Here is an 18,134-nt window from a genome sequence, read left to right as displayed (position 1 = left end):
GATTTACATGTGATTCATTATGCTTTTTCTTCACATATTTACTAGCAATCTACCTCCTTACCAGGTTGTCGGTGTCTGCAAAAATGTCTTGTAAAGAATAACATGTCTGAGGATAACATCTTTTTTGTACTTTTTCAGTTTCGCAGAAGGAATAATTAGTTTCATCCCGTTCCCCATCATCTATTTTCTATTTTTTGTCCACCTGTGTGTGTACTTGTGATCATTTTTTAAATTCAGATGTGAATGCGAGAGGGTGAAAATAATCTATGATATTAGTCCCCCCCCCCCCTTTTACTGTCAGATACATGTCAAACACAAACACACAACTTCTGAGCGAGAAGAAATATTGTAAAATATAATAAAATTATGCATTTTTTATGATTACCTGTAACAAATGATCATTTTATGTACCGAGGATGTGCTGCTGCTGCGTCTGGTGAGTCACTCATGATTTACTTTTATTTTTCTGGATTCTGGAAAAATATTCCAGGTATCAAACTGACTTTGTTTAATTTTGTTTCAGTTTTGTGGGACTTTTTACTTTTACGTTTTTTACAGATTTTATTGAAAAGTCAATTTTTTAGAGACAATTTCTTACTCCTGCTTCAATATTTAGCTGTCTGTCTTTTTACAAAATTCTGTTTACATAGTTTTATTTACCGCACATTTCATATTCAGTATTTTGGGTATTGTGCAATGAAACAACCTTCCTGAGTTGGAATTTTGATAATAAACTGTAATTGACATACGGTTACACACAATATCCCATTCAAAAGACTATTTGCTAATGTGCACAACATCAGTACAACAGACTGCTGTGAAACTGGAAATGCCTTTATAGATTGTACGGAGACATATCATGTAAATGTAAATCAAATCAAATCAACCTTTATTTGTGTAACAATTTTCCAACACATGTCACTCAAAGTGCTTTGCATAAAATATAATCAAAATTTAAAAATAAAAAAGGACAAGAAAAACAATGCAGACAACCCCCCCCCCCCTGCACACACACACACACAGAGACACACACACCATGATAAAAAGAGTGATAAAATGATGGAATGTCATCAGGCACCCTAAAACATCATGTTTGCTCCTCCCCTTGTGACTTATAGGTATATTTGGGCTCTTGAAATGAACAACAAGTTGTTTTTTTAACCAGTAAAGTGTGTCAAATCTGAATGAATAATAACTTAATGAAGTTATATGTCTGAAAGAGGCTTACAGTTTCATGCGTCTGTTAGATTATTCCAGTTCAGATGCTTCTTCTGTCTTTTTGTCAGTCCATGTGGAACTACGTGACGGTGCATCCTTTGTAAGGCACGACCCGCAGTATTTTTTTCATTGAATTGATTTATTTTTGTCTTTTTCCATGCAAGTTTATTTGCACTTTTGATGATTTGAAATGTAAAACCAATCCTTTCTTTTAAACATTTTTTTTCAGATGCAGTTTGATGTTGAAAAACAAATGAAACCTAAGAGATTTCTGAGAATTGAGCTATTGCCATTATATTCATTGAACTGGTGTGTGATTCTATTGTAGTCGTTTTCATTATTCTTTTATTCATTTAACTTTAAAGTGCTTTGGTCAATCATTTGTTTCAGTTGGTGCAAAAGAAATAAACCGGACTTGAGCTGTTTGTTTTCTTTGGAACCATAATGTTTGGTTCAGAATAAATGACGCTTCTTCTTGACAAAAGTATAAAAGCTCAGTGGGATATTAAAATGATTTCTTCCTTATTTATGTGTTTGTGAATAAATGTGTTTTTGGATTGTTTTACGTGTTTTGATGGAGATATGTATTTTCAGAAGTCAGTGGATGTGATGTATGTATCAAACTAAGCAGATGTAATAAAGGGGTTAGCATACTAAAAGGTATACTGTGGTACTTTATTAGATAGACACACAAAATCATTCCTATAATTAATAATAATTTTAACATTTTTAGTGGAATTCCAAGATTTTATTTATAACAAACTCCAGAAATCTAAATCTGCTCTTTACAGCTCCTTCTTCTTGAATCTTTTCATGACTTCATTCAAACTTTCCTCACCAACACAAAGACGGCAGATCTGCAGCGTTTCCCTGCAGGCTCTCACAGACATCAACAGGTGCTGGTCCATTTGGGTCCGAAACTGGAATTTAGATTTCATTCATGTTCCAGTCAAAACTCCCAGCAAACAGTTTGCAAGTGCTGCATTTCTATTTTTGGATGCAATGAGCCTTATGTAACGCTAACATTGTGGACCACTGCTGCCTGCTCCACTTGGCTGAACTGAGGAGTGCGTCTATACGTCATTTTGACCAACAAGCAAGAATAAGATGTATCTGTTAGTCTCCTTTGAAAAAGATAAAACAAAAAGCAAAAGCATTTAAAAAGGAACAAATGTACACACTGTCATTCAGTTTGTATTTGTGTAGAACTTTATTAATGAATTCTAGCTTATTTATACACAATGTCAGGGACATAAAAGTTATTCCTACTGGCAAAACTGTAATTTCTTTTTCTTTCTTGGTGCAACATGTGTTCCATAAATTAAGAGGGAAAGAGGACATTTCATGCTTGTTTATTATTTTGTTTTTATTTAACCTTTGTGCTATCTTAGATGACCCCACCCTTACTTTGATGAGTTATTCGTACCATGACAAAAGTGGATAAAGATTTCATGTAATCCATGGACACCAGTGAAGATCACAAATTATTGAAGAAAAAAGGTTCAGAACACTGTCTAGTGGGTCTAGATGACCCAACTCCCAATGTTAAAGTGCCTAAGATAGCACAAGGGTTAAACAGGAAGATCATTGAGAACCAATTCTCTCTTGGATGCAGTAATGACCTGAGTTAGCACCAATATAAAAACAACTGAAAGTCTATATTTTGTAAGAACCTTTGTTCCATAAATATATTAATAACATAATTTATTTGTGTGATTGTTTTCAAACTTAGTCTTCGTTTTATTTTATGTTTTTGATTGATTAAATTAGAGATTCAGAAAGAATAAACCATTGTTTTTTATAGTGCACCAGGAAGAATGAAAAAAAAATGAAAGAGTGATATTTGTTTAATATGCTGTAAAAGGAAAACAAAACAAAACAGAGAAGTTGAGCACCTATAATCGATGCAACTTCCTGCTTTTGACTAAGTGTTTGCATCCCAAACAAACACCACAGTTGGTAAAATATTTTAAAAATAAAATATTTCTGCTTAGAATTCGGTCATAAATTTAGTTATTCTTTTTTTATTTATCTGCGACAGACTGGCGACCTGTCTAGAATGTTCCCTGCCTTCGCCCAAGAGTGGCCGGGATATAGGCCCTGGCAGCCCCGTGACCTCAAAAAGGAGCAAAACGGGTTTGGAAGATGAATGAATGAACGAATGAATGAATGAATGAATGAATGAATGAATGAATGAATGAATATTTTTATTTAATGTTCTCAAAAGATGTGGGATTCTTGGACAAAGACTTCACTGCTCGGTTTAAACAGTGCTGCCACATATTTGTAATTTCCCCTTTTCAGGTGACACAGATAAAACCTAACAGACAGACTTTAGCTTACACTGTTGATTAGAAACATTTTTATATACAAATTGACAATTTGTTTCCCAATAACAATGAACATATCTGCTCCTATCACACATGTTTGACCAGTGCTGTTTCTAAACACATAGCTTATCATAGACTCTTTGACATTTGATGGTTTTTGGGGATAATAAGTCTTGCCAGTTGTAGATCACAAAGATGATTATTGATAGAGTGCTGCCAAAGAATTAAAGAAAATGAAAAAGAAAATCCTACATTCATACAATTTTTTTTCATATTCAACTCGTAATGTAACGGAAGCCACATTCAGTAAAAAAACAAACAAAAAAGAATTATCTTCATTCTATTCTTTTCATGCATTAAAAAAGAGAATGATTTTCGTACTAATTCTTTTTTAAGAACCACCAAAGCAAAGAACTACAAACAGGCTGGACACTAACCTCATCTCATCTGCTCGGTGACCTAAAATTAAACCCAGGGAAGCCACCATGTTTCCATGTCAATGACATGTTTTGTTTATGTGTTCTTCATCGCCTGACGGTTTTGTTCTTCCTACTTACTTTATCCACAAACATCAGATAAGGTTAGTGCCCATCCTGTTTGTAAGTCTTTGCTTATGTAGTTATTTAAAAATTGGAAGAAAAAAAACAAACAATTTTCTTCAATTGATACTGAGAATTCCATACTGATGTCATTGTAAATTTATTCCACTAAAATATTACTGTAAAAAATGTTATGATTTATTTTTTACATTTTAATTATTTGGTACATTGTCTTGATCATTTTCTTTTTCTTAATTTTTACTTTACAGATATATTACAAATTCTGTTTAGTTATTTAATTTTTGTTTTGCAAAATTATCAACACACCTAATAGTTGACATTTGATTGAGTTTGGCTGCAGAACACTTCTATAAAAGGAGAGATTAAATGTCTCTATATGAACAAAGAAAAAAAACTTTAATTTCATTTATAATATTTACATTATCTATAGTAAAAACTGAAAAATGTAACCGAAAATTTCAGAATTAGCCATCCTTGAGCTCGGTTGATTTGATTAAGGCTACATATATTTCTTTGGAAGTTTCTTTTTCTTTTTTTTAAATCATCTTTTTAAAATAATATACAACAATATATACAAGCTGTATATTATTTGAAAATCGGTAAATAATGTGTTTTCGATTTCCCCCCTTCGGTGAGGCGGAAGTGTATTGGAGGACGGCGCTAACGGTAGCAGTTATCTCAAATAAAACATCGAAGAAGAAAACTGTCCAATCAGAAGCACCCAAACAGTGACACGGAAGTGATCATCGCAGCATCGATCATTGTCTGCTGTACTTGGAGCATTTATTATCTTCTTTATTTAAGGATTAGCTCTTGCGCTCTCGCGGTCACTCGGTCCGGGTGTGGCTGGAACAGGCATGTCGTCGAGCGGGGAAGCCGTGTTGCGGGCCGTGGAGGTGCCGCTGTTCTGGCTCGGTGCTGTGACCGCGGTCTGGCTGTCTTTCTGCTCCGTGTACCGGCTGCTGTCCGGGCTCCGGGTGTGGGTGCTCGGTAACGGGCGCCTCGTGTCACCCAACAGACTCGGAAAGTGGGCAGGTGAGCGATTGGAACAACACTTCAGCCACATTTAGAAACCTGTTAAACAATATATGACCAAATTTGAACTACAGTTGCGGCTAAAGTAAAACCAGATAGCAAACAAACATTGAAACGGGGAAATACAATTTTAAGTTAAACAATGTTTAATAACACAATAAAAGCTAGTGCATTACGAAAGGGTTAGGGATAATGTTTATAAAGTTGTCATAAAAGTTACCTGGATGCAGTTTTTTAAAATAAATGATATTTGTGTGTGTGTATAAAATGCGTAAAATGTCAGTTTTTGAAAGAAAGTGAGTGAATTGAGCAATTACTGGCGACACTTACTTTTAAATATTTATTTAACTCATGATTACTTCTTTGTTTCTCTTTTATTTATTTTTTACACAAATCTAATAGGTCATTTCAGCCTTAAAAGTTAATTTCCAGTTTTGTCCCAGACTTGCAGGAATTCATTTCAAACATGAGTTATGCTGCTAGGCACTGACCTCTTCTGGCTGAATGTACCAGGCTGATGCAGGCACTCAAGGCCTCTGCTCGATGTTTTATCCTTCGATGCCTCAGTTTATTTCCAGCTTTGGCAAATAAATAAATACAAAATAAAATTCTCTTTTCTTTTTTTCTTTCAAATAAATGCTAAATTAAGGTATTTTTGGAGCCAAGGTGGTTTAATGCCTATTTGCAGCAGTGGTCCCAGCCAATTTTAGGCGAGAAGCTTGTAGAACAAATTTTGATTTGTACATATTCGATTTGTAGTAAAAAAAATAAATAAAAAAGGTTGCTTTTTGTGGAATCATCTTTATTTACATTGATAAACTTTACTGTTAAATCTTAAAGAGCGATGCATAAAAATGTGCATAAAATTTTTCTCAAGTGTGCTTTCAACTGAAGGCAGTCTTTTGTAACGGCATCAGTTTTCAAGTCTGGAGGACAGAAAAGACTCACTACTTGATGCTGAAAGAGTGAAGGTTTTTCAGTTTTTAACCCTCAGTAGTCCCTAAAGTCTCCGGTGAGTTTACCGATCACATCACATTACAGTGCAACGTTTTCAAAAAGGCTTTCAGCTTTGACATTTTAACAAGAGTTATGACACATTGGAATAAATGGAATGAATCGTTGGAGTAGTAGTAGTTTAGTGGAGCTTAACCTGGTTTTTAGAAATTTGTCACATTGTTTTAACCTTGTCTTTGTTTTGTTTAGGGATTTATAACTTCTTATTAATTTTTGTGAACTTTTCTAAAATTATTTTTATTTATTTGTTAATTTTTTGCAGTAAAAAAAAAAGACAACTTAATCTTGTGAATTGAATGTTTTGGACAGTGTAGGGGTCATTGTGGAATTATTCTGCAATATAGTGAAACACATCTATTTAAAAAAGAAGCTGGGGCTGTACAAAAAGATAAAAATCAAGCATTGCCACAAAAGCAGTTTCACTGATAAATGAATGGAGCAAATTGTAAAGTAGGAACAAAAATACTCAGAAAGGTCCAAGACTGTTAAGGGTTAATGAACTTCCCTCCAATCTGCTGAAGCTTGTATTGAATATGTATTCATGATTGGTTAAAAAAATGGGAATATGATATTTCTCTAAACAGATTAAAATAAACTTTTGAAATATTAAAAGGAAGTACAGTATAAATGGACTCTAAATCAAACAGAAGTCGCAAATTCCACATATTAATGCAGCACAAACATGACATGGCCATGTTTTAGGACGGTGAGAGGAAGCCGTAGACCCCAGAAAGAACCCACGCATGCACAGGGAGAACATGCAGACACCACACAGAAAGGTCCCCCATTGATGTTCTGTTTCAGGTCCCCAGCCAGGACTTGAACCGGGGGCCGGGATAGGCTCCGGCAGCCCCGTGACCCCGAAAGGGACAAAACGGAAGAAGATGAATGAATGATCCTTAATGTTAAATAACTGATTGTTTATTTATTCTAACTTTTTAAAGTGACAATTACAGTTGCATAGAACACATATGTTTGCTTATTATTCTAGCATAAATCCTTTTGAATTTGATTCTGACAGGTTAGGTTATATGGACAGTTTTTAAGTCCTAATGTATAGTTGCCCATTCCAATATTTCAAGTCTGATTCCCCCTGTAGATATGAATAAATACAAACCAATTTTTATTTTTTATTTTTTGGCAATTAAAAACTTTTATGCTCTCGCGGGCCACATAAAATGACACAGCTGGCTAAATTTGGCCCGCGTGCCTTGAGTTTGGCACATGTGCACTAGACAAAGAATGATCTTGTTATCAACGGCTGTGAACTGCAGTCCAGTGAGTGACTGGATTATGGTTCCAGCAGATTATCAAATCACGCTGAAGACTGTCCATCTGTTCATCCTGGTTGAACCTTGAACTGTCACCTCATTATTTCTTCCAACTGCAGAGTCTGATTCTCAAAGTTCACATTTCAACATAATAGTCATCCGAGTTTAAAGATTAAAGATGTCAGACGATATTGAAGCTGGAGCTTTGAACAGATAAAATGACACTTTGCTAAGCAAACTTTATTTTACTGTTGAGCTTTCCTGTTTGAGACGGCGGTGGGTAAATGCAAAGAGAGGTTTAGCTCAGTCTTCTCCTTCCTCGTGTGCACTCAGCCACATCAGTCCCCCTAGAGAAAACCAAATGTTTTGATGTTGGAGCAGAAGTTGCCCTTGATCTTTTATGCGTGCATCTAAAAATGGAAAAACGTCAGAGTGAGGGGAGAGAAGGCTCAAGTTATTTTTGGATCACACGTGCAAATGATTTCGAATGAGCAATGAGGCAAAAAGTAGGCTTTGGTTGCAGCTTTCATTGACAAATGTTGCCTTTTGTAAAGAGTGGACTTGATTCACAGGACGGCCTGGTTATATAACTGGAGCACACTCATTCACAAATGAGACTTGTATGAGATGCAGAAGTCTCAGGATCCCTGGAATGTGTGTGTGTGTGGTTGTAGCGGCATGGGACAATACCTTCCTTAAGGCGAATTTAATCATTTGATCTAAAGTTGTCTTTTAATTATGAGTCTAATGTTTTTAGCCCAAAGTTCATCAGAAATTTGCCTCTGAGTTTTGGGCGGGGCCGTTGGCGCGAAGCAACCTCGCCCCCCCCTTACCATCACTCATCTGTTTTTCATGCTCTCCCGCTAGCTTACATCTCCTCACAACTACAACCTAACATTAGGGATGCAACAAACATGGCGAGCAATATTGAAGCTATCCAGCCGTTTAGGTTTGATCCAGATTACAGTTCAAGGAAAGAGGTGTGAAAGCAGAAAAGGTAGAAGCCATGCTAAGTGCTAAGCTAAGGCTAGCGGTGTTTAGCTAAGGAAAAGCAGTTACGTTGGCGTAGTAGTAGTAGTAGTAGTAGTCTTTTTTATTTTGGACTAGTGAAACAAATGTAAAATAACAGAATAAGACAAGAACGAGACAAAACTTACAAAAACAAGAAAAAGACGAGTAAATTATACAAAACAAAACAAAACAAAATGGATAGCAAGTGGTTAACACAGTAGTGTATTCACTAGGATACTAAAGATGCTACATTCACATATGTGAATGTTAAAGCAGATAACACTAAAGTTAGGTAATGGCAATCAATCTAATACCAAACATTAGCAAAACAGTCAAACAACAATCATGCACTGGATTACGCTCACCTGGAAATTGCATCACATTTATTCAAGCGTCATTGACCATTTTAAACGTTTGCATCTCTTTTAGGAAGTTAAGGTGTTCAAGGACGGCTTTCTCCCCACAGACTATACATTGTCTTTGAACTTTGAAGGAGCTTCTTGAATTGCTAGGATGACCAAGCTTTGACCTCACAGCATGAAGCCACCTTGTCCTGAAATGTCAGATTTTCCCTTCGCCCCTGAGTCTGTTCCCCCAGCTGATGGCTTTCTAACCCCCTACCATGGCAAGAAGCCATGCTGACCTACCATCTGGGAACTTCATCACACCAGGACGTGGCCTTCGTCTATGTGGATCTGTTTCCCACTTCTGCCTCAGAGTTTTGGTTTTTGCTTGAGTTGGGAAAAGATTAGTCCAACGTTGAGATTTTCTTGTCTCTAACGCATTGCTACTCGTCACATTTGATTAAGGCTGTTTTTTTAAACTACTGGGATCCATTAGAAAGGGTAGCTTTGTACATATAATGTTATCTTACCCATAGGGGCTTGATAGCATTTAACATTAGAGGAATGGGGACTAATCATTCTATATGTGGAAAAATTCAAGCAGTGAAAAAAACAAAACAAACACTGAAAATTACCATTAACTAGTTTCAAATTGACCACCATGAGCTGTACCAGCACTACACGGTAACATCTGTAACACATCATTCTCCAACAAACTACTTTTTAATACATATTGACTAGGGGTGTAACGATAGATGTAGTTGAACTGAACCGTTACGATGCGACAGTTTCGGTTCACTTCTGTAGCGTTTCGGTACGTTTTTTTCTTTTTTTCCCCCCATATGCATAGTTAGGACCCAGCTGCTTTGTCACTCGTAGCGGGGAAACAAAAGCCGAGCTGCTAATTAACTGGCTGCGTTGGATGTCTGTACCTAATACTCCACTCACCCTCAAACAGTCTCAGAGAGAGAGTAGACAGAGAAATAGATTGTTCCATTTCCTTTCTGGCATTAAAACCCATTTATTATGAACAGACACGAACAGCGTTACAACATCATGAACCTCACTTCTCTTCATAACTCTCTCAGGTATGGTGAAGAATTCAACACACAAGATTCCACACTTCCCATGAGTCTTAGTGGCTGTAGGCGGTGCTAACCCCCAGGTCGCCACAGTAGTAACTTTGCGCCGAGGCGAAAGTAATGTAAGCTGTGAGTTTCCTCTGAGATGCTATTAGGTAATGGACAGTAAGCATGTCAACATGGCTAATGCAGACGCGAGGCCAAAGATGAGGACCCCTCCATCTCCTAACGCTCTCCTGTGTGGGAACACTTCGGCTTTGTTGACAGCAGCTTTGTTGTCAGGGCTACAGCATATCAGGACGCCAAAAATGTAATGCAAAATTGTACCAAAAATAAATCAGCGAGACTATGAAAGGTGAACTGTTATTCAGCAAGGGACCACTGTGTCCAAATGTGTGTGTGTTTTTTTTAGTTTTTTTTTTTAGATGTACCTGCATACAGTTGCCAAGTGCTCCAGAGGGACCAATTAATGAAGAGGGGGCAGCATGGCTTTCCTCAGTCCAACTGACACACTCGCCGCAGGGCTCCAGACTGCGAGCAATTGGTCGCATTTTGCGACCAAAATTTGAGAGTGTGCGACTGAATTTTACATCCAGTCGCACATGTGCGACCAGTAAATTTGCCTCCCCCACCCTTCGTATTTTTTTATACATTAAACGTGGAAGGGGCACGTCAATGATCAATGAAATAATCAATGAGACGCAAACGCACACGCACGCAGGCAGACACACACAGGCTGTGTCCGAATTACCGCCCTAACCCCTAACTACTAAAACCCTATATAGTGCGGCACTATATAGTTCTCTATATAGTTCTCTGAATTTTCAAAGCAATTCGGACACCCGTGCTCACTAGTTTTCTCTTTCGGGTGTTTTCAAATGGCGCTTGGCACGGAAACAAAGTGGCGCATTACCGCCACCACCTGGTCTGGAGGGGAACTACTTCTATTTAACGCGGAGAATGACACCGATTTGTCAAATTAAAAATATAATAAATATCAACATTTTATGAAGACTATTTATGAATCTGCTGTTTTCTGATCATGGAAAATGTGGCTGATTTATAAATAATAAATTTATAAACACATTGGTGGTGATTTTATGTATTTGTTGATAAATAAACCCCCATGTTATTACTCCATGGCAATATTTATTTTTGTGCCGCTGAACGATTTACGGGCTCTTGCGAGGAGGCATTTTTTCCTGTAGTTTTCTCTTCTACCTTACTGAAAATAGCTTTATATATGAATCTGTCCGTGTTCCTGGCAATAATTCAACCGTTTTTCATGGGATCAAACCAAAAACGAGCAGATATGCAGCATCACAGGACGGCAAGGAGAAGCAGACGTCTCAGATTTACTCTGGATGCCCTGGCCAGACATGAACAACCTGTGAGTTAAACTTAAAATTTTTTTATTAGTTCAATTTAAGCATTTGTTACTAATTGTGCTCAAGGTTACACAGTCTGCTGGGTAAGGCTTTAACATTATTTTTCAACACTGGATTATGAACTGTATAGTCTAACTACATGAAACACTTGTGAGATCAAAGTTTAGTATTTTTTATTCAGAGTCAAACCATATCACTTGTTTTAAACAAAAATACTTTAATTTTTAAATATTTATATAAAAATCCAAAAACCCAGCCATAAAAACCACGAGATTTTCCAGCATTTATAAATACGTCATAAACTAAAATGTAAGACATCAGAATAAAGTGAAACATTCAAAATAATCAGATTTAATTTTCTCAATGAAATAATTATTTTTCTATTTTACAGGGTCTTCCATGTCTCTACTGCTTTGCCAACATAAAGGTGTCTGTCGTGGCCCTTCACGCTGACGGTCAGTCCGACACAAAACCAGACCGGCAGACCCGCAGATCGGTTGACCCGCAAGACCATAGAGGATCTGGTGGAGCAGCTTCGGGTTCCTCACACTCTGGGGGGGGCACAGGAGACTGAGGTCCTGGTGTTTCTTTTCTGGCTGGCATGTGGCACATCATACAGTGTGGTAGCCAGGGCCTTTGACATGCCACGGTCCACTGTAAGTGACGTTGTCCACAGGACGGCAGACCGCATCCTCCAGCTGATGAGCAGGGTCACCCAGCATCCAGTGGGAATGAACTGCCATTAGTCACCTCTGGTTTTATAGCAGCTCGCTTGGTCTTCCACCTTCCAAAAGGTCGTGGGGAGCATTGAGGGCTGCCACTGAAGAATAAAGGCCCTAAAAGAAAATGCAGCTTGTTATTTTAACAGGAAGCTTTTTTTATTCCATTCAACTGCAGGCTGTATGTGACTCTAAGCCAAATTTAGAGATATTTTTGTTGGGAATCATGGATCAGTCCACAGTTCACAGGTTCTACGTAAAAGCCCAATTTATGTAAATCAAACATTACCCACCTGAAGGATCCTTTTGGGTGATGGTGGGTATCCCTGCATTGCACATCCCATCACGCTGCTGACACCCTACAGGGAACCCATGAGGAATGCGGTTCAGGCCCGTTACAACCAGCACCACGCCAAGGCACGCTCTGTGGTGGAGAGAGAGCATTTGGCAAATGAGGAGGAGAGCAATATTTCTGGGGGCACTGGAAGTAAAACCAACCTTTGCAATGAAAATCATTGCCTGCAGTTCAGTTCTGCACAATCTGTGCATCAGGGAAGGGGACTGCTTGGAGCCACAGATGTTGAGCCACACCAGGAACCAGTAGGACGGGTAAAGTGGCGTCCGTCTGCGAGGACAGATCTCTGCTTTCCTTTTAGCTCCAACTGTGACACACATGACTCTAGAAGACCAGAATTATTGTTAAGATGTATAAAAATAAATGTTAACATATAAAACGAAAATGTAAATATGTACATTTGATATTTATATGAAAATCCTTTTGAGATTGTTAAAAATGGCTCAGATTTAAATAATACATGTAAATAATTCATTTTTGTTCATGCATTTATTAAACAAATTGCAAAAACAACGACGACGTTACATTTTGTGAACAATATTTTAAACTCGAGGTAAGCTTAACAGACTCTCCTGTCACTCTTTGTCCCTTCGTGCTCTCTCCTCCTCTCCTCTTTCAACAACAACCTTTACCCCAACATGACAACGATTACAGTTTAATGATAAATAAATACAAATCTGATCAAGTGTCTCTTACTCCCATCCGCCGGCACGAGCTTGCCTGATAACAAACAGGCTATCTTTCTCCATCCACATATGGATCAGATTTTCCTCATCCTCGTCAGTCCCTACATATATAAACACATTTTAAAAATGTGTTAATAACTTATGACTACGGTTAGAACTCACTGCTTTTTGATGTACTATCAACAGCGTTTGTTTTTAGCCTTCAATGCTAATTCGCGCTAACGTTAGCTTTAGCATTACCGAAATTGATGAGCTTCAAAACAATGTAGATAGTCGATTGAGGAATATAACATATTAAACAAGTCATCTTACGTATTTACAAATATATTTTACAAAATATACAAGATACTTTTAAATATACTTACATTTTTAAGTCCTCTTTCTAGCGCAACCGTCCGCCATCTTTGAATAATTCAAACGCAGTGTATTGTGGGTCACACGCAATGCATTCTGGTATGAACGCAGTGCATTCTGGGCAATATTCGCCGATCGAGTGAGCATCGATCCACACTGGTTTTTCGTAGAGAATTCTGGGAAATTTCTAGTGCACATGATTTTTGAACTGTAGATTCGGACAGCACTACAAAATGGCGACCGCACTATATAGTGCACTATATAGGGGTTAGGGCGGTAATTCGGACACAGCCACACTCGCGCACATACTCATGAAACGCGAGCACACACTCGCGTGATGCCTGTGTGTGAGGCGGCCACTGCGTGTGAGAAGAATAGGGAAAGCCACTGTGAGTGGCTAAAATGCGTGTAGGGGGAGGGGCCTAGAGCTGACCAACCAATCACAGTGGGGTATATGACTCTTGGGGGCGTGACAATGACAGGGTTTGAAAGCAGGACACCTGACAGCGCCCTCCCCGGACCACATGAAGGAGTTCCTTACTTTCCTTTAGAACGTATCTTTTCGCTCGTAATTTTCTAAATACATGCAGTCCGTGCTGAACTTTTCTCTGGGCCGCACAGACCCGGAGGAAGGTTTAGGTTTTGGTTACGGTTACGGCGGCGCATCAAACGGGTTACGGCAGCACACCGCTCCCGCGGGAGTCGGGTCAGCTGAGGAGAATATGTCCCACACCTACATGCGTGACAGCTAACGGGGCTTGAACTTTAAACACGCTCGAGCAAAAACAACATTAGTTTTAGACACACTGAAAATACGTGTTGAAAATGCAACGATAGACGTTTTTTAAATGAACCAGCACCTCGCCTGGAAATGGAGTTGTCCTTAACATTCAGTTTAGTTTTAATATTCTTCTCCCCCTTAGTATGATCTGTGTTATTATATATTTTATGATTATTTAAGGTTTTGTAATGTATGTAGCCTTTTTTAATGAATTGGTATTTTAAATTATTTTGATTAATCCCTCCACTACAAAAACCATCAGGACACATGTCCCATAATGCATTGTTTTGTAGTCTGTAGGGCAGCTTTCAGTCAGTTCAGTTTCCAGCTGTGTCCGGGTAGGTTTGCCCCTTGCTCCCACCCCTTTCTCCTGAAATTTTTGTAATGATTGACAGTTGATGTTGGAGCAAAAACAAAAATATATGTCACACACCAGGTGATCTGTGCAGCGTTGAGTTCACCTGGGTGATCTCAAACACGCTTATTGTGCATCTTGGCTGCACCTATTTGGTGTCACCAAGATAAATTTCCATCAGTTTTCTTAACTATTTGTACTGTCATGACAGCAATGCTTTTGTCAGTTTACCTTCTTGGTGCATCTTCAAAAGTGCAGATTAAAATGTGACACTGAATTTGAAACAGCACATTGTAATTTCTGCATCTATTATTAAAGTATTTATTAGTAATACAGTGGAAATTAGTAGATTTGGTTAGAATTTTGATTTACGGTATGTGCCCCTAAAATTTTCAGTTAGGGGCCACTGTGCTCCTAGTGAAAAAAGTTAGTCTGGAGCCCTGCACTAACCTGCACAAGGAGAGTTCCATATAAACAGATTTGGTGTTTGACCAAGTTATCAACTATTTAGGTTATAGTACAGATTCTGTGGTTTGGTTATATTTTTCCATTTAAGCAAAGACTGCAATTAATTTATAACTTTAACGAGTAAAGTGAACCAATCTCTTTCTCTCTGCTGAACTCTTTACTTTTGAGTTTAGTTTTTCTAGTTGTGTGTGATGAAAACTCTATAATTTTTAAAGCGGAGGTTTTCAAACAGTACTTCTTTAAACCTCTTGGGACTGCCATAAAGCACCTGTTAAGCTATGTTCACACCGCCCTCAGCAATGCACTTACAAGAGACCCTTCTTAATGAAAAGTCTTTTTAGATGCTCCTAAATGCATGTACAGGGGTTTTTAGCTAGAAGAAAACCAGGTCAAAGTTTGACCAATCAAGGACTCGGATTTGTTGGTGACCAATGGGTGGCGTGGCGTCCCTTTTCATTCACGGAAGTGTCAAACATTTGAAAATTGATCACGAAGGAGAAATTAATAATTGCCGTTTGACGGAATTCTGTGATAAGTCGTTCATAAATCAGAATAGAGTGGTGAAAGAAAACGCCTGGAACAAGATTCACGGGATTTGCACCACTTTGGCATTTCACACCAAACCTCTTCCAACTGTAGGCGGCAGACGTACGCTAGTATCGGGTAGCGAGAGTCCTGTGTGAACACCATAAGCTAAACATGTGTCTCACGTGCGCGGTGTGAATGTAGCATTATAAAAAAAAATTTAAAAAATATTTTAACTGATGCCTGGTTTCTAGGAATTCCTGGTTATGGAGGTGTCATGTGGAGAAAGGCCTTTGCTTGCTCACAGTAGCATCGTTGTCGGGACACTTGGACAGTCTGGCCTAGTTTTGCAGGAGTCAACAGCATCTCTAAAAATAGCCTCTGTGTGACATGCACTCAGCTGTGAACATTCACTTTATTTTGGTTCCGACTGCAACACAGTTCATTCTTAAAAAAGGCTAAAAATAAACTCATGCCAACTTCTCTCTCCTCATTTTGCCTGCAGCCTCTCCTGTACCACCTCCACCCCCCTCCTGTGCTATTTTTAGTTGCCCCCAGGATCCCCCATGCTCTTGTTTGTCACTTTCTCTCTTTCCCTCCTCCATTCCCTCCTGCTTGCTCTGCCTCAGCCCCAGAGGATGCTCCACATCTCAACCTCCCTGGTACTCAAGATAATCACACGAGGGGGATGTAGACACAGGAAATGTTAGATTCACACATAAACCAGGGAGGAATGGAGGAGGACTGTCAAAATCTAAACTCTTTTACTAAATAAACAAACTTTTTTTTCAGGAAACACCTTTTATAGGCACCATGATCTGTCCGGTATTTATGCTTATGGCTTTAAACAAATCAGTAACAAACCATATATGAGAACTGGACTGAGTGACCCCTCTGCCCTCGCGTTCCAAACAGGAACTGGCTCCAAAAAGCCAAAATCCCATAGACTTCTATTGAGGAATAATCAGCTATTCAGTCATTTTATTTGTCAGAATAACCATTCTTGCTCAGTTTTTAACCTGTTGTTTCTAATCTTAATTTTGTTTTGATATTTTTTTCTGTAGTGCTGGTTATTATTTCCAGAGGGCAACCATTTAAACACCCGGTGTCCTGGGTGTGTGCAGTCTTTCATGATGTTGCGTGCCCTCCCAAGACAGTGAGTCCTGTAGAGGTCTTTCAGTGAGGGAAGAGGGTAGCCAATGATCTTTTGGCAGTGTTTATGACCCTCTGTAGAACCTTCTTGTGTGGCGTGGTGCAGCTTGAAAACCACACAGATGCAGTATGTTAGTACACTCTCGATGGAGCAACAATAGAAGGCAACCAGCTTTTCTCTCTTCATGTTGACCCTCCTGAGGATCCTCAGGAAGTGAAGACGCTGTTGGGCCTTTTTCATTACCTCTGTAGTGTTTGAGCTCCATTGGAGGTCTTCATCAATGTGCACACCAAGGTACTTAAAGCTTTGCACTCTCTTCACACACTCCCCATTAATGACAATGGACTGCAGATCCGACTTCTTCCTCCTGCAGACCACGATCACTTCTCTTGTTTTTGAGGTGTTTAGGACCAAATTGTTGTCTGCACACCGCCCCACCATCACCACCAGAGATGAGCCCCACCACAGTTGTGTCATCAGCAAACTTAATGGCTGCATTGTCTGGGTGTGTGCTGACACAGTCATACGTGTACAGTGTGTACAGCAGATGACTCGGCACACAGCCTTGTGGGGAACCTTAAATCAGCATAATTGAAGTCCCCAGCTATAATATGCACTGCGTCAGGATGAGAGTTCTGCTGGGTGCTTATTGTACTGTGCAGCACCTCCATGGCTATTCTAGCATTAGCATCGGGTGGTATGTATACGGCCGTTACCATGACGACGGTAAACTCACGAAGAATGTAGAAGGGTCTGCATTCAACAGTCAGATATTCCACATCTTGGGAACAGTAGCTGTCTACCGTCGTTGCATTTCTGCACCAGTTGTCGTTGTTGTAGACGCATAGCCCCCCTCCTCTGCTCTTACTGGAGTCACCGTTCCTGTCGTGGCGGTAGGCCGTGCGGCCTGCTAGCTCGATAGCCGAGTCCGGTATGGAGGGATTCAGCCGAGTCTCTGTGATTAATATGACACAGTAGTCACGGAAACACTTATTGGTTATATTGTTCAGCCTCAGTTCGTCAATTTTGTTCAAAATGGATCTGGTTTGGAAGTGGCGGCTTAAATGGTTGTCTCTTCAGCCACGCTAGCGGGTCACCCCTGCAGCCTCGTTTTTGCTTCCTTTGTTAACGCTTCCTCTTGGGCTTGTCGCTGGGGAGAACCATCCACAGAGACCCCTGGGGTCTTAATTTGCCCTCTGGAATGTGGTGAGAGCGGTGGAAGTCCGATTTAATAATCCTTAGCAGTGAGCTGCTGCGTCGGTACACAAAAATCTCAATTTGGTTCGATTCAGAATGGGCTTGGTTCGGCACATTTCGGTTTGGTACTGCTGTTTAACAAATCTGCCTGATATTAACTGCTATTTTAAAAACTAATATTTTATTGTTTATTGTGTGTGCTTTGCTGCTGGACACCTGAATTTCTCCTTTGGGAGATTTAATAAAGTTTTTATCTATCTCTCTATCTCTTTGGTATTTTTTCGGTAC

At 39.1% G+C, this 18,134-nt stretch overlaps 1 protein-coding gene and 1 long non-coding RNA gene across 3 annotated transcripts in view; one reads left to right on the top strand and one right to left on the bottom strand.

The window, feature by feature from the left end:
- Positions 1 to 4,819: 4,819 nt before the first annotated feature.
- The window catches only part of hsd17b12b (hydroxysteroid (17-beta) dehydrogenase 12b), a 44,858-nt gene continuing 31,543 nt past the window's right edge, over positions 4,820 to 18,134 (top strand). The window contains exon 1 of one of the 2 annotated variants that reach the window (XM_004066848.5): positions 4,820 to 5,143. In XM_004066848.5, coding sequence (XP_004066896.1) covers positions 4,966 to 5,143 — 178 coding nt within the window. In that variant the 5' untranslated portion in view covers positions 4,820 to 4,965. The remainder of the gene's footprint in view (positions 5,144 to 18,134) is intronic. The other variant, XM_011487565.4, reaches the window with a different exon arrangement.
- LOC144991179 (uncharacterized) lies at positions 11,410 to 13,518 on the bottom strand. Its single transcript, XR_013655140.1, has 4 exons — positions 13,379 to 13,518; positions 12,471 to 12,651; positions 12,266 to 12,396; positions 11,410 to 12,089 (listed from the first exon to the last, which is right to left on the bottom strand). It is a non-coding gene; the product is annotated as an uncharacterized LOC144991179 (long non-coding RNA).

The sequence above is a fragment of the Oryzias latipes genome, chromosome 3 (genome assembly GCF_053564925.1).
Source record: "Oryzias latipes strain Hd-rR chromosome 3, Olatipes_Hd-rR_3.1".
NCBI lineage: Eukaryota > Metazoa > Chordata > Actinopteri > Beloniformes > Adrianichthyidae > Oryzias > Oryzias latipes.
Note: the sequence above shows the minus strand (reverse complement) of the source record. Positions and strands in the feature narration are given on the sequence as shown.